The sequence below is a fragment of the Rhea pennata genome, chromosome Z (genome assembly GCF_028389875.1).
Source record: "Rhea pennata isolate bPtePen1 chromosome Z, bPtePen1.pri, whole genome shotgun sequence".
Taxonomy (NCBI): Eukaryota; Metazoa; Chordata; class Aves; order Rheiformes; family Rheidae; genus Rhea; species Rhea pennata.
In genome coordinates, this window is record NC_084702.1 from 71,268,471 (window position 1) to 71,287,358 (window position 18,888).

The 18,888-nt window shown below is 57.2% G+C and overlaps 2 protein-coding genes across 7 annotated transcripts in view; both read left to right on the forward strand.

Moving 5' to 3' along the window:
• Positions 1 to 12,210, forward strand: part of ATOSB (atos homolog B) — a 40,211-nt gene extending 28,001 nt beyond the window's left edge. For 4 of the 6 annotated variants that reach the window (XM_062600414.1, XM_062600412.1, XM_062600413.1 and 1 more), the window contains 9 exons: positions 2,849 to 2,961; positions 3,543 to 3,744; positions 4,906 to 6,162; positions 7,872 to 7,930; positions 8,308 to 8,404; positions 8,945 to 9,103; positions 9,564 to 9,632; positions 10,217 to 10,422; positions 10,841 to 12,210. In XM_062600414.1, the coding sequence (XP_062456398.1) occupies positions 5,086 to 6,162; positions 7,872 to 7,930; positions 8,308 to 8,404; positions 8,945 to 9,103; positions 9,564 to 9,632; positions 10,217 to 10,422; positions 10,841 to 10,994 (1,821 nt within the window). In that variant the 5' untranslated portion in view covers positions 2,849 to 2,961; positions 3,543 to 3,744; positions 4,906 to 5,085 and the 3' untranslated portion in view covers positions 10,995 to 12,210. Of the gene's footprint in view, positions 1 to 2,848; positions 2,962 to 3,189; positions 3,290 to 3,542; positions 3,745 to 4,905; positions 6,163 to 7,871; positions 7,931 to 8,307; positions 8,405 to 8,944; positions 9,104 to 9,563; positions 9,633 to 10,216; positions 10,423 to 10,840 lie in introns of those variants that run through there. The other 2 variants (XM_062600416.1, XM_062600417.1) reach the window with 2 other exon arrangements.
• A 615-nt stretch (positions 12,211 to 12,825) lies between these two features.
• STOML2 (stomatin like 2) lies at positions 12,826 to 18,407 on the forward strand. The gene is made up of 10 exons (XM_062599320.1): positions 12,826 to 12,911; positions 13,130 to 13,282; positions 13,635 to 13,734; positions 14,411 to 14,469; positions 14,889 to 14,990; positions 15,635 to 15,769; positions 16,510 to 16,654; positions 16,980 to 17,059; positions 17,277 to 17,405; positions 18,081 to 18,407. The coding sequence occupies exons 1-10, from the start codon at positions 12,867 to 12,869 to the stop codon at positions 18,210 to 18,212; spliced, it is 1,080 nt and encodes a 359-aa protein (XP_062455304.1). The 5' UTR covers positions 12,826 to 12,866; the 3' UTR covers positions 18,213 to 18,407.
• Positions 18,408 to 18,888: the final 481 nt, after the last annotated feature.

Below are 18,888 nucleotides of genomic sequence, written 5' to 3' on the forward strand. Positions count from 1 at the left end.
ATTTCTAGGAGCTTGCAGCTTCTAACATGGGCACTCCCTCTTGCCCCATCCTTCCCTTCTGGGCTTGGGCTTCCTCCCTGTTATCTGCATGGGGGCCAGCACTGAGCAAGGCTCTGCAGCTGCATGATCTGGTACAGCAGGAGGCTTCCTTCTGAAGAACGCCTGAGAGCTGCACTTGCCTCTGCAGTGGGGCAGGGATGTGCCGTCTCTTTACATCATTTTTTTCCTCCTCTCCCTTGTTTCCACCAAGTATGGGCTCCTTCTGTGACCCAAAGACCAGGGGACAGCAGAGGCATGTCTACTCCTTTCATCTCTCCCTTCAGGTACAGTGTACTGCTGGAGCATCTCCCTCACTGGTTTCTCCATAGGATTGCCATCTCTCCTATGGACAGTGCTATAAGTGGTTCCTCTCTCTCTCTCCTGACTACAGTATTACAGTATACTTGGTCTTGCAGGCCATGGAGAAACCATTCTGTGATGGCAGCATTGCTGCTGATGCTGCCATTCTCCAGGGGTGCGATGGAAACTTTCTGCCGGCTTTTCAAGCTCAGCTCTTGACACGTGCCAGGGAGTTTGTGGTTTTACTCTTATGCTAGCTAGATTTCTCCTATTAATTTTTTTTCCTTGCTTCAGGTAGGACTGATGGAGCCGTGGCTTATCTTCCAAGTAGACAGAGTTTCCAACAGTTTCTGCTGTGTCTTCTCTTACTTTGTGCTCTGCTTGTACCAAGACTAATCCTTTGCCTTCTTGTAATGACTGCTCCTCCCTTTCCTTGCTCTGTGGCTCCTGCATCGCCCTCCAGTGAAGCTGGGAAGGTTTGGTCTCCTAAGCACTTCCCAGGAGAGGGAGCAGGAGAAAGGGAGGCAATGAAGGTCAGTTCAGGGATTCCTTCCATGTGGTCTGAATGGTGCAAGGACTTCTCTTGGTGCTGCTGATCCCCATGCGTGGCTACCTGCTCCAGGTAGCAGGGCTCAGACCACAGTCTTTTGTGCCTCAACTTGCTGGCAGTGCTGCTTTGGGAGAACTGTGTGGATTCCCACTGTGTAGGCTTGGCCCCTTTGGACGTAGCACTCCCCCTCCTCCTTGTGCCAGTGTTGCACTCGTAGCCCTGCCAAGCTCCCCTTTCCAAAGGTTCTGCCTGTCCTTTGATGTGGTGCAGTACAGTTAAAATGGGAACAGATCCCTTTGCAGGTTGGAGCCTTTGGCTGCAGCCCAGTGTGCAGTACAGCTGCTGCATTGCCCAGCTGGGGTCCCTTCCTCACCTGCCATCCCGCTCTCATGCCACGAGATTGAGGCCATGTTCTGTTTATTCTGTGTCCCCCTGATGTGCTAGTAGGAATGAAGCTAACAGGTAATCCAGATCCCTGACCCTCAGTCCTGGCTGTGCCATCCTGTATCAGGGTCATACACCCTGGATGTGTCAGGGTCTGGTAGTTCAGTGTCCCCAGGGTGGTAGAACAGTGTCTCTGCCCCAGCCCCTGGGACATGCTTCCTCCCTGCTGTTTCTTTGGTACCATGGGCATCCTGGCTGTTGAAGTGTAGCGCCCTTTCTCCAAGCCTAGGTGGGTGAGATGCAGAGAGAAAATCTGCATCTAATATAGCTGTGGAGCCAGATGCTAGGAGACCTTGGAGAAAAGACAGCAGGTATGTGTTTCTGGTGGCACTGCAGTGCTGTAGGAGGGAATTCCTCCTTCCTCATCATGGTGCTCCTTGTCTTAGGCTGCCAGGCAGCCCTGCAAGGGGATGTGCAAGGCTGTTCCTCACAGGCTGTACTTGTAGACAGAGGGAACTCCTTTGGACTAAGGTGGGAACCCTGCCACTTCTTGTGCATGATGCCTTGGGCAACAGTGTCCAGTCTGGCAAAATGGAGTGGAGTTCCTCGTGTAAGTTGTGGGCGCTACTGGCTAGTGCTGGCATCACTGGTGACTGGTGTTGAAATCTGAGCTGGGACAGGTCTGTGAAGTCAGTGTGTCAGCCTCACCTGATAGACCCGTTCTGAAATGCAGCTGCCTCTGGGGAGCAAATGGATCAGCCCACCCATATGAGGACTTAGGAAGGGATGTGACCACAGAGGAACATGGGAAGGAGAAAGAATTGACACAGGTTGAAGCTGCAGATTTCTTCTGGCATGGACACAGGCAGGAAGGATGTGGCTTTCTCCAGCCGTGCCATGCTGACTCTTTTGCTGCCAGTCGCTGACTATACTTCCCAGCAGTCAACTGTGCTGTGCAGTTCATGGTACAAATCTCTCCCAGGGATGGAGAAGGGAAGCAGCTGCGTGGTGTAAGAGTTCTCCACCTGCCAGGCAGGCAGAGCATGGTGAGTTAGCACCTCCACATCCTCCCGCTGCCCACAGCTGTGGGCATTCACCTGCTCCATAACGTGCCTTCTTGCAAGCCCTGTGCAGGGTGCCAGGAGGAGCTGTTTTTACAAAGAGCTGTTGTTGAAGCTTGAGATCAGACATTTGATGTGCTATGGTGTGGATTTGCCTCGCTGCGAGTGCTCCCAGGGAGCTAGCATACCACTTCTCTGTCCTGGCTGATCCCTAGCGATGCCCTTGCCTTGGTGCTCCTGGCAGTGGCTCTCGGGCTGGCCTGCTCTTGGAGACTGGCTGCGAGTGCCTATTAATTACAGATGCCATCGGAAATCTAATGAAAGACAGTCCGTTTTGTGGGGCAGCCAAGGTCAGCCCTGGTGCTGCACTGAGCACTGCCAGGGGCCTGTTGACACTAGGACTCCAACTGGAAAAACTTTGGGTTGCAGAATTTGCCATAGCATTGTGCTCACTATGAAGGTGTCACATCACAGGCTGAAATCTGGGCTGACTCTCCTCCTTGCCCTCCCCCAGGCATCAAAGGTACAGTGCGGGTGGATTATGACCACAGGGAAGCCGTGGCTGTGCCCAGGAAGCTGTGTTGCATCTGCAAATCTCCTTCATACATCAAGGGCACCTTTGAGCAGGTGAGTGCTGTGCACATGAAAGGACTGCGGTCTTTGCTCTGGGGGAAGCTTATGGGGGGCCATCATGGCTCAGGGCTGTCAAGCTCCGTGTTTCTGCCTTCCTGCCAGACATCATTTATTAGAGAAAGGAAATTGCAAGCTCTTCTCCTTGTCTGTAGGGCCACAAAGTGACATGTGCTGTGGGTAAAAGGGCTGGGACATGAGACAGTCTGGACGTGAGACCAGTGGCCTGAGGAGGCTGGTGATCTGCAGCATCTTGGAAAACAAGCTATGAAATGGTCACCAAAAATAAATAGGAATCTGTCCAAATGCACAGGTTTTCATGAAGGTAAACAAGAAGAAATACAAGAAAGGAACGAGAATTCACAGCTTAGCTTGAAGTATTTATGGCTTAAGTAGAAATAGTGTTGACCATACTGCCTGAGATGACCTATAGGTGTATGTGGTCTTTGGATTTGGGAGGCTGAGAGGGGCTAAATATGAATACTGCCTTCTCTGCCTGTGTGACACCATAGGCAACTGGTACGTTCCTGCCTTTCTCTTGATGAGCTCCTGAATCTTCCTCTCTTCTTCCCTGTCAGAGCTGCTGTGGAGACCGAAGAGCTGGAGAGGACAGTGCAGAGGTTTGGAGGCACACCGTGATGGTGGGAGCCATTCCACGGCAGCCACGCTGCTTCTGGGGGGTGCACGGCTGGCAGGCGTCTTCAGCTAGTTGTGCCAACGACTGTCTGCTGCAGGGCTGGGAGCCTCATCTGGAGCAGAGTGGAGTTTGGCTGCAGAGGGGTGAGTGCGGGAGGTAGCCAGGACAGGCTGCAGCACGGCAGGTTACACCTTTCATCATTCTTCCTAAACAAAATTTCTGGGCCCAATTACCCATCCCCGTCAGAGTAGGGTGAAAAACACCATGCAGCCTCAGTCTCCAGGTGGCCTTGACCCACTTGAGGAATTGTTTTCCCTGTCACATACCTGTCCTCAAGCTTTTGCTGCTATGAGGGCAGACAGCTCTGGGGACAGGCTGAGGGCAGAGCTGCAAAACCCAGGCTGTTTTTCGGACTCTGAAGCTCCTCAGCCTCAGCCAAGTAGTGACTTTTCTGCAGAGATCCATCTCCTTGGGTTTTTTGACCATTCCAGTATTTATCATGTCAGAGACACCTCCCAGCCAGAACTCTAGTGGCTCCAAAACTGGGCTTAAAATCAAAATTGAGGCCCCATGTAGCGGACAGTAGGCCAAGCCCTCATGGCAGACAGAGAGGGGGTGGTGAGGATGGTTAGTGCAGGAGCCCATGATGGCCTTTACTTCAGCAGCTCACTGATCATAGGTTAGGATAGGCTGGGGGCATCATTAACCTGCTGGTTCAAGTGTTTGAGGTCTCTGGCTCAGGCCAGCTCAGAGCAGGGCTAACTGCTGTATTAGATCAAGTTGCCTCAGGCTGAACAGCCCAATTCCTGGCCCCACTGAGGGGCTGGATGTGTAGGGAGCCAGCCCTGCCTTGTTCAGCGTATCTGGCTGGAGAAGGCTTCCTGGGAGAGCACCTGGAGATCTTGTTGCTGTTGCCCAAAGGGATGATTACAGGCTTGAGCCCCTGGGACTGGTCTGACCTGCCAGACTCCTGTGCTCCAGAACAGCACAGACACATTAAGTCGCAGACAGCAGATAGGCCCCCCTTCTCCCCACTTGTTCAGACTTGTCCCCAGTAACCTTCGGCCCAGCTGGAGACTTTGTGCCCAGGGCAGGAAGGAAATGCTGATCCTGCAGGTGGGTGACGCCACAGAGTTCCCCAGAGTGCCACACCAAGCTGGTTCCTCTTCCTGTCTGCAGAAAGGGAGGTCTGAACAGGGCTGTATGCTGAGCTGCCCAGGTCCCAACACGTCCCCTGCTGCCGAAAGGCTGACTGAGGACCAGGATGCTGGGCTGATCTCCTTCCTCTTGCTCTGTCCTTCCAGATGCTGTGCTGCAGTGCACCCCATAACAGAGGGCTTACCTGGACATCTTGAACAAGGGGGGTCCAGCTCCCACCTGCTGCCCTCCCACAGCGGCCCCGTGGCACTTTACTCTCCCTCACCTGCTGCTGTATGGGCTGTTTTGACCCCGGTTCCACTCGGGGTCCAGCCAAGTAAGGCTCCATGCGGCACATCCACACGGAGGCGTCCTTGCCCCCAGAGCGCAGCACAGACTCCGGCCTGTCCCAGCCAGGTGGAGAGGCAGCCTTGGAGCCTTCCTCACAACGCTGCACTCACCGCAGCATCCTCATGGGCTACAACGAGACAGAGATCAAGCGCCAGAAGGTTTACCAGGTCTCCATCTTCTCCCATCTCTCCAGCTCCTCTGATAGCACAGAGCAGCGGACAGGCAACCGGCCAGCCATTAAGAGGGGATACCCCGAGCAGCGAACTCCGGAAGGGGGACGGGATCCCAAACGAACTCACTGGGGTGGTGGGGGGGCAGATGTCAAGTGGGACGGGGGTTCTGAACAGGATTCCCTGGATGATGACGATGCCTTTGAGGATGGTCTGCTGGTGGAGGAGCTGTCCCTGTGCGGCTCTGCCCAGCACTTCTCTCACAGTGGGCTGCGAGTGGTGGAGCACCGATGTGAGGGCAGCCCGAGCCACAGTCCCAAGGCCAGCAGAGAGGACAGGTCACAGGGTGCCTCGTCCTCCTGGCCACAGCACATTGCTTGCAGTACTTTGCACAGAAGAGACAGTTGCCCTGCCCTGCCAGGGGATCAGCCCGGAGATTACGGGGAGAACGGGGAGCGGGCAAGTGGCCACAACCTACTTGAACTTGATTTGCACAATATTGCACAAACACCCCAGGCAGACTCTGGTGGGAAGAGAGAGAAGCTGGAGGGCAGCCCTGCTCATAGCAGCAGGACAGGCAGAGAAGGAGAATGGCCAGCGATGGCCAACGGGTGCAAGGAGCCCCCAGCTCCTCAGACAGCACTCAGCCCTGAGCCTAGCAGCCTGAGCTCCTTGGAGAAGACACCCTGTGGGAGCAGCCGGCTCAGCAGGAGCAGCTGCCCAGCCAAACGAAAGCTGCTGCCTGCTGGGGAGGTTGCAGCTGACTCCTGCTCGGAGGACGAGAGCCTGTCCCCACTGGCGAGGAAGAAGAGGGCCCTGCCATGCCATCCAGTGCCCACAGCCTGCCGCAGCACCGATGCCAAGGGGGCTCCTTTCTGGAATCACTTGCTTCCAGCAGCCAAGGTGAGTGTCACTCACGAGGGATGGGAAGAGGCAGGGAGCAGACTGGGGACGCCCAGAGCTCAGGGTCGTGCTTGTTGGCACGAGGCCTATAGTGGCACAGCACCCTGTCGTGTCCCAGTGCCATAGCACTGGGACAAGCAGGGCAGGGGCTGCCAGCCAGCCCTGAGGTGTGTGGTCTGTAGGTTGTCACTGGCTCTCAACCTACAGTGGTCACTGGATCAGCCCTTTGCAACCAGCTCTCTGGCATGGTAAGAGCCTTGTACAGGGAGGATGCTACCTCCCCATGACTGCAGGAGCTGGAGACACAGGCGGGTGGCTATTGGCTGCAGCCAGGTCAGCGTCTGACAGCTTCACGTTAAGCCTGACCTGTTGTCTGGCTTACTGTGAGCAGGTGTCTTCTGTGTGTCTGGGGAGGAGGAAGGAGAAGGATGGGGACTGCTTTGGCCTCTGTCCATGACATCTGTCATGGTGCTGGGCCTGCTGGGCAAGGGCTTGGTGGCATGGAGCAGGGCTGGATGGCTCTGGCCTGGGAATGGGAGACCTGATGCTGTGTGCAGAGACTGCCAGCTGCTCTGTGGTACTGGGATGCCTCTTGTGTGTCGTCAGGATGCCACAAGTCCTCAGAGATGTGGCCAGACCCCTGGGGTTTCCAACCACTGTGGTAGCTCAGGAGCAGCCTGCAATTCCACCCTGTTCACCATCTCCTCCTGACCAGATCCATGCCTCTATGGTAACCTGCTGGCCAACGTAGCACCAGGTTCATGGCAGAGCCAGCACACTTCCGTCCTTCCATGGGACATCCCATGGTACAGAGACTGACAGGGACACACAGCAGAGATGCACTGTTTTGAAGACTGGCAGTGCCATCGGCACAGCACAGCTCTGTCCCTGCCCTTGCACCCTTTAGGGTGACTGTCCCCCAGCCTGCCTGCCCCCAGCACGGCCCTCCCAGAGCATGGCCCTCTGGCAGCTTCCCTCGAGCCTCCAGCTCGGTCATGTCAGCCGGATCCGTCATCCCTTTGTGTTGTGCTGCCCTTTGTGTGGCTTCCAGAAAGGAAAATCCCTGAAAAGGGGACACCCTGTAAAAGGAGGCAGCAGTGTGGTCCTAGCTTTAATGCCCCCTTCTACTGCATAGAGGCCTAGCTGTGGGCAGGGGTGGGCAAGCATGACCCTATGCCCAGCAGCATTGCCATGGGCTTTGCATGAATCACCTGGGACTGGAGTTTGGCCTGGACTGGCCAGGGAGCTCTGTGGTATGTGATACCATTCCCTGGGATGTGCAAGGGGGTGTTTGTGCCTGGGTCTGTCTGTCTGTCTGCAGTGGTTTTTGGCAGTGTAAGGGCAGCGTTATCTCCTTTCATGTTTCCCCAGTGGGTCTAGCTGGGAGACCCATTTCTCAGGGTGGGAGGCAAGTGGCTAAGCAAGACAACCTTGGCCTGGCTGAAAACACCTCCTTCCCCGGTGGGAAGGACAGCCCCTTTAAGAGGGTAAGGACGTGCTCTTGGAGCTGAGTCCTGGTTTGGACAGCCCTGTGTCCCCAGCAGGGACTGCCGATGGCTCCCTGGGGCAGGGGGAGGCTGCACACGGGAGCCTGGCCGATCCACTGGGGCTGTTTGGGGGCTGCGGGGCAAGGAGGGGATGGCACCTCCTGGAGGTGCACAGCCCTCAGTTGCTGCCTGAACACAGCTCTTGGTCTTGCATCCCCCCAGAGCTCTGCAGATTGCACTACAGTCGGGAGGAGGCTGAAGAGCGGGCTGCGCCTCAAATCGTGAGTGTCCTGGCAGCCCTGAAGCCCTGCCTACCTTGGAGCAGGGTCCTGGGTGCACCAGTGTGGGCTCTGGGTGCACAGCAATTCCAGCACCCTACAGCCATGTGGGAGGGTCAGGATTGGGGTTAATCTCTGTCCTTTTCCTGTGCCAGGCATCTCCCCTCCACAAGACCCCGGGCTGTGGGGTGGAGGGGAGGTTCTGCTGCACCTCGTGGAGTAGGAAATTCTGTTCAACCTCTGTTATAGAGAGAGACGGGGGGCCCAGAGAGAGAGACAGGGCTTGTTTCTGCCAGGTAAGGGCCCACACCCTGGGGACACAGGGAGCACAGGGCTGCCTGCTCTCTGGCTTAGTGCTCATGTTCTCTCCTCTCTCAAAGGCGACATCTCCGGAGCAGCCTCCGGAGGGGGACCCGGCCCTCTGCAGCCCCCTGGACCACCACCACTGTCAGTCATGCTCTGCTGGGCAACTTTGAGGTAACGGCACCTGTGCTGTGACTGCCCGCTGGTGCAGGAGGGAGGGAGTCAAGCCCTGCAGGTTGTGAGCTGGGCTGAGAACAGGGCCTAAGTTGCTGAGCCCAATGGGAGCATGCTGCTTTGTACAGCAGCTGGCACAGGGTTGGGTTGCCTCTCCCAAAGGGCCTCACTTACGCTGGCTGCGTGGAGTGGCATCTGTCCCCTGGCAGGACAGCGCTCTCCAGCAGATCCTGGCATGATGCACCAGGCTGAACTTGTCCCCAGGACCTTATTGAGAGGGCTGCTGCAGACTCGCCAAGCTAGGATGCTCGCACTTATTCTTGGTGTTAGGTGGCTGATTTCATCCCACCTATTCAAGGATGGAGTCCATCTCAGAAACAGCAGCTAAGGTCCCTCACAGGAAGTCGCAGGAGAGCCTAGAGCTGTGTGAGAGCAGGCAGATGTGTGCTCATGGTGGAGACGGAGGTGATTTCACGTGTAGCTTGGGGTGAGGGGCAGGCCCAGTATTTGAAGGTCTGTAACACTTCCCTCCTCTCTTAGGAGTCCATCCTGAAGGGCCGCTTCGCACCATCAGGGAGGATTGAGGGTTTCACAGCAGAGATTGGAGCCAGTGGCTCCTACTGTCCACAGCATGTCACCCTGCCTGTCAACGTTACCTACTTCGACATCTCTGAACACAGCGCACCCTCGCCTTTCCTGGTACGCCAGTGAGGGAGGGCTGGGCCAGCGGGGGAGGTGAGCAGGCCCTGGACATCCTCTGGGGGTGCTCTGCTCTTGGGAACATGGCACAAGCAACCACGTATCCCAGGAGCCTCAGCACATGTCTGTGCTGTGGCACCAGCCACGCCAAGGTCTGCTGCAGGGAGACAGAGGAGCGATATTTAACCCACGAGGCAAAGGAAGAGGCAGACTTCAGATCTGTGACAGGGCCTGCTGCTGTCCAGCTATCTTGTGGCTGCTGCTTTGCCATCACCTTTGTGTTGCTGCTTGTTCGCTTTCTGGTCTAGAGGGAGACTAAGCTGAGCATCCTCTTGCAGCCTGCCCCCAGTTGCCTTGTCCCACAATCTGCTGGTGAGAGGGGCTCTGGGCCCCATATCAGAGCCCAGCTAGGCTTTCCATGGGCCTTTGCCCTCTCTCACTTGCTGTTTTTTTGCCCCAGGGAGTGATTGATTTGGAGGCCTTGGGAAAGAAGGGTTACAGTGTCCCCAAAGCTGGAACCATCCAAGTGGTGAGTCATCCCCTGGCCTCTTGCAGCACAGTGCAGAGGAGGTCTGGGTGGGCTCCTGTTGCTTTGGAGCATCCCTGGGATAGAAGTGCTCCATTCTATTGTTTTGGTGGGGCAACTGCTAGAAAGTTCTGTGCGGAGCAAGTGTATGGCCACCAAGAGAGCCCTGTGGAGGGAAGCATGGGGTCCTCAGGGGGCTGGCAGGGAGAAAAGGGGATGGAGGACACAAAGAAGGAAGAGGTTGATGAGAAGGGATGGGTCTCAACAGCAGAGCTTGTGTCTCATGCCCATCCCCATGGGGATGAGATGGGAGCACGGGAGTAGAGATAGGAGGAAGGGACTTACCTGAAAGCTGTGGTGTCTGAGCTGTGTGCACTGGCTCTTCTGTAAGAGAGAGAAACTGGAAAAGAGCTGGACCTTGGGCTACACGCTCTGGGGCTGGTGTGGGGCAAGGAGCCCTTAGGCCTTAGGCACTGTGGCCCTTTGGCCTCTTGGCACTGCCCCAAGATGCCCTAGGCCTGCCCTATGGGTCTGTGCCCTGGGCACTTCCTAGTCTGAACCCCCTGCCCCTCCATCTCTGCTCCCAGACCTTATTTAACCCCAACAAGACTGTGGTGAAGATGTTCTTGGTGACGTACGACTTCCAGGACATGCCGGCCAACCACATGACCTTCCTACGCCACCGCATCTTCTTGGTGCCTGTGGGGGAAGAGGAGGGAGCCGCCGTGGCCTCCAGCAACCCACCAGGCACTGGCCTGCCCCGCAGGGTCCTCTGCTACCTGATGCACCTGAGGTAGGGCAGGCCGGGAGGGATGGATGGATAGCTGGTCTGGGCTCACTACTGGACTCACAGGCCCCTCTCCCATGTGTCCCTGCCTCCTCCAAACCTGCAGGCTCTGCTGCTTTTACGGGAAGACAGCCTGACTTGGTAGCCCTGGGGAGGAGCAGGGAATGGTTGCCATCTGCACTATAAGGGCTGCAGAGAGGTTGGAGCTGTCCTCCTGCCCTAGGTTTTTGCCTCTCTGGAGGCAGGCAGAGTAGTGGTCAATTTGACCAGGAGCATAAGTAGGCGAGGGAGATGGTGGGAAGAAGCTTCCTGGGTTGCAGTTGTGCTCGCCTGCCGTGCTTCACTGTCACCAGGTCCCTCTGAGGCTGCCACATCCTTGCTTGAAAGTCTGAGGTTCTTCTGATCTGCTTTCCTCTCTGTTTAGGTTTCATAGCTCCAAGTCAGGGAAGATCTACCTTCACAACGACATCCGGCTGCTCTTTTCCCGCAAGTCAATCGAGGTCGACTCGGGGATCCCCTATGAACTGAAATCCTTTACGGAGATGCCAAGGAACCCTTGCTACTCACCCTGGGCCTGAGCGCGGAGCCATCTGACCTTCTCCATCTCCCAGGGCCACTGGGGAGCATCCAGCCCAGCACTTCAGAGAGATGAGTAAAGGGCCGGAGAGCAGGCACCACCTTGAAGTATCACCGTCCGCACATGGCTTCGTCCTTCCAAGCACTGTGGACATCATGGCTGTGCCCTCTGGCAGGGCTGGAATCACCAAGGGGGCTTTGCAAGGAGGGGCAGGGGGTAGTGAGCTCCAGAGACATGTCCAGGTCTTTTGCCAGTGCTGCTCCAAGCTCAGAGATGTGGCTGGGGTTGAGGCGGGAGCTAAGCCTGGAAGGGGGGACTCAAGGTGAGGCTGCTTGCCCCAGGCCCTGGGCTGGGGAGCAAGAAGTGCAGAAGGGTTTGTATTTATTAGTATTTATTGTTGCTGGGAGTGTGGAGGAGGCTTGTGCGGACGATTGTAGGTGCTGCTCTTCCCCTACAGCCCTCTTGGCTTCACAGGCACTGCCCAGGCCGTGGGCAGGCTGTGCTCACCACTGTGGGGCTGCCGGTAGTGGGGCAGGGCTGTGGGGACTGTGAGGGTCGCCAGCAGTGGCAAACACCTTGGGCTGTGGAAGAAGAGGGCAACTGACCTGTTGGAGGGGACAGGGCACAGCTCCCCTGCACAGAGGCTGTGTTAAAAACCCCGGGAGAGGCTGAGATTTGAGCAGCGTTTCTGCTGGGCCTGCCTCGCTGCAGGGAGCGTGGGGAAGCCTGTGCTTTCACTGCATCCCCTTTAGGGCAAGCCAGGCCCCAAGAAGCCTGGGGCTGGCAGGGAAGTGGCTGTTGCCAGAGATTTGGATGTGACATGAAGGAACAGGGACCTGGGGGCTCTCTGGAAGAGCAGGGGCAGCCCTTCCAGCAAGGGCCTCCGGAGCCTGTGTGCACTGCAGATTTGGGAGAAGGTGGAGATCCCCAAAGGATCTTGGCCTTGTGCTGTCTGTGCATGTGTGGAGTGAATCCTGTCGCCCTTGCAGCTGTCGGGAATCTGCTTTGGCCAAAGACTTGCCAGCAGCATGATCAGCTGGTGGCAGAGGTGGAGGAGGCCTCGCTGGGTCCCGGGGTAGCATGGGAACCAGAGGAAGCAGCAGAGGGAATCGAACCAGCAGCTTTGGGCTGGATGTGCAGAAAGGGGGTGGGGAGTATCCGGAGCGGTATCTTTTTCTGTCCCCAAGACTTGGGAAAGGTGTGCAAGAACATGTTAAGCCGGGGGGGGGAGGGGGGGTGTCAGGGACGAAGTCTGAGCTGCTGCTGGGCTTTTGGCGGAGCCCCAGCCAGGATCTCTGAGAAGGGAGGAGGAGGGGGCCAGGGCCGCAGCCTCCCTGCAGCTGCCCCCAGCGCGGGCTCCCCGGGGGCCGGGAGGGCGCGGGAGGGAGGCACCGGCCAGGGCCCTGCACCCGCACCGGGCCCAGGCGCACAGGGGGTGCTGCCACAGCGGGAACCGGAGAGCCGTGGGAGCAGCTGCATCCGGTACTTTTTGTGTTTGTTTTTAATTTAATAAACGCTGTTTTGGACACCGAGCCCTGGCTCTGCGCGTGCCGCGGCCCAGAGGCGCCCGCCGCGGCTCGGCCGCCGCCGTTCGGCCCGGGTCGGGGCGCGCCAACGCGCCTGCGGAACCTGCGCGAGCGGCCGCCGCCCCCGGGGGGACGCGGCGAGCGGCGCGCCCGGAAGAGCCGGGCGCTGAGGGCGCTCCGCGCGCGCGTCTCGCTGGTGGCGGCCGGGGAGGCGCCGTGGCGCGCCGGCCCGCGCGGAAGCGTTTCCGCGGGGACGCCTTTGGGCGACGGGCCAACCCCCCCCCCCCCCCCATCGCTTCCGGAGGCGGGAGGGCCGGGCCCGGCGGAGCGGCGGCGGCGGCGGCGGGATGCTGGCGCGGGCGGGGCGCGAGGCCGGACGGGGCCTGCTGCAGGTGGGAGCGGGGGGATGGAGGCGAGGGGGGGGCCGCGCCCGGGGGCCGGAGGGCCGCGCCCGGGGGAGCCGGGCCGCGGAGGGCCTCCGCGGTGAGGGGGCGCCCGGCGTGGCGGCGGGGCCGGGGCCGGAGCGCGGCGGGGGAGCGCGGCGCCCCGTCGCAGGCAGCTCCTGGCTGCAGGCCGCAGGTTTTCACGCTGTTCCCCTTCCTTTCCGCAGCGCTCCCAACAGCTGAAGCGCGCAGCGTGGCTGGCGCCGGTGCCGCGGCGCTGGAACTCGGGCCTGCCCGTGAACATCGGGGTGCTCTTCGTGCCGCAGCAGGAGGCTTGGGTGGTGGAGAGGATGGGCAAGTTCCACCGAATCCTCGAGCCTGTAAGGAGCTGCTTTTCTCTCCTTCCGGACTCAGCAGGTTCCTATAGCCGTAGAGAAACACTTGCTTTGCCTGGGGACTTAGGGGATGCTTGGAGCACCTGCGTCTCTTCTTCCAGATTGCAATTTTTGTAGTTGTCTGTGGTCTCATTTTGTTTGGTGGGGTATTAAAAGCAGTGATAATTCTAGATTTTCCTTGTGCGTGAAGCATGTTTGCTCTGTCTGAACTATCTGCAGCATGTAGTGCGCTTGGGCAGCCCTCTCTAGTATGGCTGAGCTCTCTGGGTAGAAAAATCTCTGCTGGCTTCCAGGCTCAGTGCTCTAATCTAGGCCTTAAGTGCTGCTCTTTTCCCAGGGTTTGAACTTTCTCATCCCTTTGCTGGATCGGATTCGTTACGTGCAAAGTCTTAAGGAAATCGTCATTAACGTCCCAGAGCAGTCTGCAGTTACTCTGGGTAAGTAAGGAAGAGTTTGTCTATCCTGCTGCTTTCCTCCTCCTCCACTTGGGAAGAGCAAGGGACAGTACAGGGAAGAGTGGAAATGTCCCAATGTCATACAGTCAGCCCTGTCCTTGGGGACCCAGCTTGACTGTACTCGTGGCTTTGAGCCTGGGGGAACCCTTGGAGGAACTTTTTGCCCTCTCCCCTGGGCTGCTGCTACCCCTTCTGGCTGGGTTGACTAGAGCTAGGCAGGAATCTGTTTTTCAGATCTCAAATGTTTTCCTGTATTGAACCAGGAAAAATCTGTCCTCAGTTTTTGTACATGTAAAAATTTCAAATGTGTTTAACTGATATCTCTGTTGCAGTTCCAGTATTAAGGGGTCTTTTTTGTTTATTTCTTTAATCTTTTAAGACAACTACAATATAAAATATTTTGATCTGCAAATCTGAGACTTCTTGTGTGTAAAAATGTCAAAATGAGACATTTTGCATGTAATGTTAGGGTCCTTCTTACAAAGCCTTTCATATTGGGAGATCTCTTTGAGCTGCTCCCTCTCTCTATGCTGTGTTGCTGATGCCAGGAAGGAAGGAGATGGCCCTGCCCAGCCCTGCTAATCCTGTCAGGGGAAGGGGGCGTTTGCTGTTTTACTTTGCTGCTCCAGTGACAGGATACACTGTTCTTTCCTGGCAGATAACGTCACCCTGCAGATTGACGGCGTCCTCTATCTGCGGGTCATGGACCCGTACAAGGTACCGTTCCTGTTCTGCTAAGTGCCTGAACCTGGAGGCACGAGGCAATGTTCAGTCTCCGGGAGTCTGTGAATGCTCTGGGCGTGGTCTGTGTTTGGTGCGTTGCCGGCGGCTGGCTGCCGTGCCGCAGACCCTGGGGGCACAGCACACTCACTGGCTCACTTTTCTGAGACGTGCACTTCAGCCTCTGTCCAACGCGCTGTGCTCTGTGGGACGGGGGGGCCGAGCGCCCCATTTCCTGAGGTCCCTCTATGAAAGGGAAGAGGGGAAGGCAGATCTTGGCTCCACGTTCTGTATTTCCATGGCGGGGATGCCTGTGGCAGGCATCTGGTCTGAGCACCGTTTGCTAATTCTGCCTCTTTCAGAGTTCTCTTTCAGCACCCATACAATTTCTTTTGTTTTTTGTTTCTGCTGTCCAGGCCAGTTATGGGGTGGAGGATCCTGAGTATGCAGTGACCCAGCTGGCCCAGACTACCATGAGATCCGAACTGGGCAAACTCTCCCTCGACAGAGTCTTCCGGGTGAGCTGGGGAGAGGAGTCGTATTGCTGCCAGCTTCTAGCAGCATCTCTCAAACTCCTGCAGGCCCTGTGCAGACAGTGTGATGCACTTAAGAGCAAAACTCGCTCTTGTTTAGAGCGCTCCTGGCATCCTTTCCATCAGCCTGTCGGCAAACCTTTGGGGATGGGTCTTGCTGTGGTTGTTCTGCTTGATGGGAGCTAGTTTTGCCCTGCCCTGAGTTAGTCAGAAAGAGGCAATGGGTGGTGTGTGCCCAGTCCCTACTGCTTGGCTGTGTCCCTCTTGAGTTAATGACTCTTTGCTCCAGGCCCAGTGGTGAGTATGCTCACTGACCTGGCTCAGGGTGTTGGTGACCTTGTGTTGCATGTGTTGCATTTATTGGATAGAAGCAGGAGCTGTTTGCACTTCTGGGAGATGTTTATATCCAGAGGTACACCAGATATTTGCTTCTCACCAGTTCCAGCTCTGGGCACTGCGTGCCTCAGGAGAAGGCGACCGGGAAAGGCTTGGCCCTGCCTTGCGCCTGCGGAACTGGAGTTTTCTGGCTGACCTTGGCCCATGAAGGGAGGGGTCTGACTGTTTTTCCTTCTGACCCCTGTCTCATCCCGTGCGCCTCTCTTTCCGCCATTTTCCTTTGTGCCTTGCAGGAGCGTGAGTCCCTCAACGCCAGCATTGTGGATGCTATCAACCAGGCCTCAGACTACTGGGGCATCCGGTGCCTACGCTACGAGATTAAGGACATCCATGTGCCCCCACGCGTGAAGGAGTCCATGCAGATGCAGGTTTGGTGGTCTGGGGCAGACTGGAATGAGAGAAAAGCATCCCCTTCCATGCAGCATAGCTGTTCTTTTTCCAGAGCTGGCTGCATTGGGTCCTCCTGCCGTGAGGGAAGCTGTGGGTACTTCGACTTTGGCTGCAAACATGTGTCCACTAAGCAAATAATTCCCACCCTTATTTCTGCAGTGGTGGCCCCTGCCTCATCCTCAAAAGCCATGCCAGCTCACCTTAAAATTCCTAGGGCTCTGAGGGCAGCAAATCCCAGAGCTCTGAGGGTCTCCCCTTGCAAAAACCTGGGAGCCAGGTCCCAGGGCAGGTGTTGGCCTTAAGCTGCCTGCCCTGCTGGAAGGGGAGGAGGGGGAAGCATGCTATCCTGCGCAGAACCAGTGGGTCAGTACTTGCTCTTGGGAGCAGTTTCCTCGTGCTGTGGGCTGTGGTGCTCAGCACTGCTACGAGAAGCACCCTGCACTAAGTCACCGTAGGTGGCGGGGGGAAGAGAACACCCAGTACTGTGGTATCATGTCGTATTGTGACCTGTGCTCACTACTGCAGTGAGCTGAGGCTGGGAAGGAGATCCAGCTTCACTGGGGCTCACTCCATGTTTCATGGCTGTGTTCTCGTCCCCTGCTTAGCCACGCCCGCCAAAGCAGGAGTGTGGGAGCATGTCCTTGCTGTGCTTGCCCCGTGGATGGGATGTCCCCCCCCCCCCGGCTGTGGCAGACAGGCATCCAACCTGTGTTTGCAGGTGGAGGCGGAGCGACGGAAGCGAGCGACGGTGCTGGAGTCGGAGGGGACCCGGGAATCTGCTATCAATGTGGCTGAGGGGCAGAAGCAGGCCCAGATCCTGGCATCAGAAGCTGAAAAGGCTGAACAGATCAACAAAGCTGCTGGTAGTGCCTTGGCCTAGAACATGCCATGAGCGCCAGGGCTTGGGGGCATCTGTAGCCCTCTGTACTGAGGGGAGACACTCCCTGAGAGCAGATTGTGTCACTGTCTGTGTGCTCTGTGGGCTGCCTGGCGAGCCAGGCTCTCCCTTGGCTCCTCTGGCTGATTCCTCCCTGCCGGGGCCCTCAGGCTGTGCTCTGGCTGGTGTTGCTGCCCTGCAAGCTGGGGCAGCAGGAGGTGCGTTGCAGGGAGGATCGTTGTTAGGGAAGGGGAGACTTTTGGGGCATGAGGCGGCAGTTGTGACGTGTGCTCTGCTGTGCTTCGTTCCAGGAGAAGCCAACGCCATGCTGGTCAAGGCCAGGGCCAAGGCTGAGGCTATTCAGCTCCTGGCGGCTGCTCTGGCGCAGCAGGTGAGTGGTGGTTCCTTGGGGCAGCCAAAGCACTGGTGCTAGCACAGGGGGAGGTGGACTGGAGGCCAGGGCAGCGTTTGGCTTTCCCTGGGACACTCCTTGCCAGCTTCACTGGCAGCAAGGAGCTTTGCAGTCTTGAAAGTTGCTGCAGCAGGGTGTGCTGCAGGCACGGGCACTTGGTTGCTCACCTCCTTGCTGATGAGCCCTCTGTCCCCAGCATGGCAACGCAGCTGCCTCTCTCTCCGTGGCTGAGCAGTACGTGAGCGCCTTCTCCAAGCTTGCCAAAGACTCCAACACAGTCCTGCTGCCAGCCAACACTGGCGACGTCACCAACATGGTCGCGCAGGTCAGTATGATCAGAGGGACTTTCTTTCTCAGCAGCAGCTGGAGCTTGAGAGAGGTGAAGGTGACAGTTCAGCAGCCCCTAGTTATTGTGGTGGAGGAATTTGGCCCAGTGGGTGGGTCTGAAATTAATTAATTTCCCAGCTGTGGTCTGGAACACCTGCTTCACAGCACTCGGCAACAAGAGGGTCTCTGCTGTGGCAATCCATGGCTGAGCCTGAGGTTGCTTGTGGCAATAGCAGACAAGGCCCTTCTCTCCAACCCAGAATAGGATATCTGAAATACAGTGCTGACTTTCTCACTGTCTCTTTGGGGTGTAAATTTACTTTTCTTTTGCCTCCCCATGCCTTGAGCAGGGCTGAACACAGAACAAGGGTTCAGGTCATCTCCTGGAGGCACCTTTGTTTGCTGGCAGGAAATGTTCTCAGCAGGGCTTTCTTATGTTGCAGTTCTTATATAGCGTGGCAACATCGAGGCCTTGAACACAGGCCCTTTAGAGGCTGTTGTGTTCCTGCCTGCTCCATGGGGCCCGCACTGTCCTGTCTTGTCCTGCCATGGCCCTGCAGCAAGGACATTTCCTGCTGTCCTGCAGTGCCCTCTCCAGAGACAGGGTACCTTCCCTCTGCTGGTAGTGCACAGTTTCTCCTCTCCTCCCTGATGGCTCTTTCACTTCTCCTAGGCCCTGGGCATCTACAGCACACTGACCAAGCCACAAGCTGTGAAGACACAGGATGAGATACCTCCAGCCCACAAGGATCTCCAGCCCCCCAGCACGGAGGTGCTTAAGGTGGAACAGGCAAAATCCAGCTAGCAGGGCTGGAAGGACACTGGACATATTGCTGTGGCAGCACACCAAGGGAGGGGGATCTGAGCCCAGGGCCTGCCAGGCTACAGGAGATCCTGTCCTGCTGCTGCCTTCCCCAGTCAGACACTTTTCTTCCTCTTTTGGTTCTTATTTTGTATTTGGATTTAATCATGTAATAAAGGAAAAGGTACTGGTGCTGCAGCATATCCTCATGGCACTTGGGAGTGGGAGCTACTGCGTACTACCGAGGGGCAAGAGGCACAGCAGGAGACTATGTCCATCCTAAGCCTGCCGGGTGCTCCAGTGGCTACTTATGGAGGTGTGACGGTGCACGAGAGGAGCCCTGGGATCCACCTCCGGGGATACGGGCTCCCCATCAGGGCCAGTTGAGTTCCTGCACGTCCTGAATCTGGCAGTGTTCGTCTGCTCGTTCTCCCGGTGCCTTTAGCTTTTGTCTTGCTGTTGTCAAGCAGAGAAGCTGGACAGCCCCAGGGAAGCAACGGGGGCCACTTCTGATGTAACCCTGAGAAATTATTTTTGTCTCGGAGGTGGTCAACCGCCTCCGGAGGGGAGCAGGCCAGGACTTGGTTGGATTTGGCCTGGCTGAATGCCAGCCAAGAAGGAACAGAGAGGCCCCCTCAGCACAGAGGGGCAAGCCCCCGAGGGGCACCAGAAGGAACAG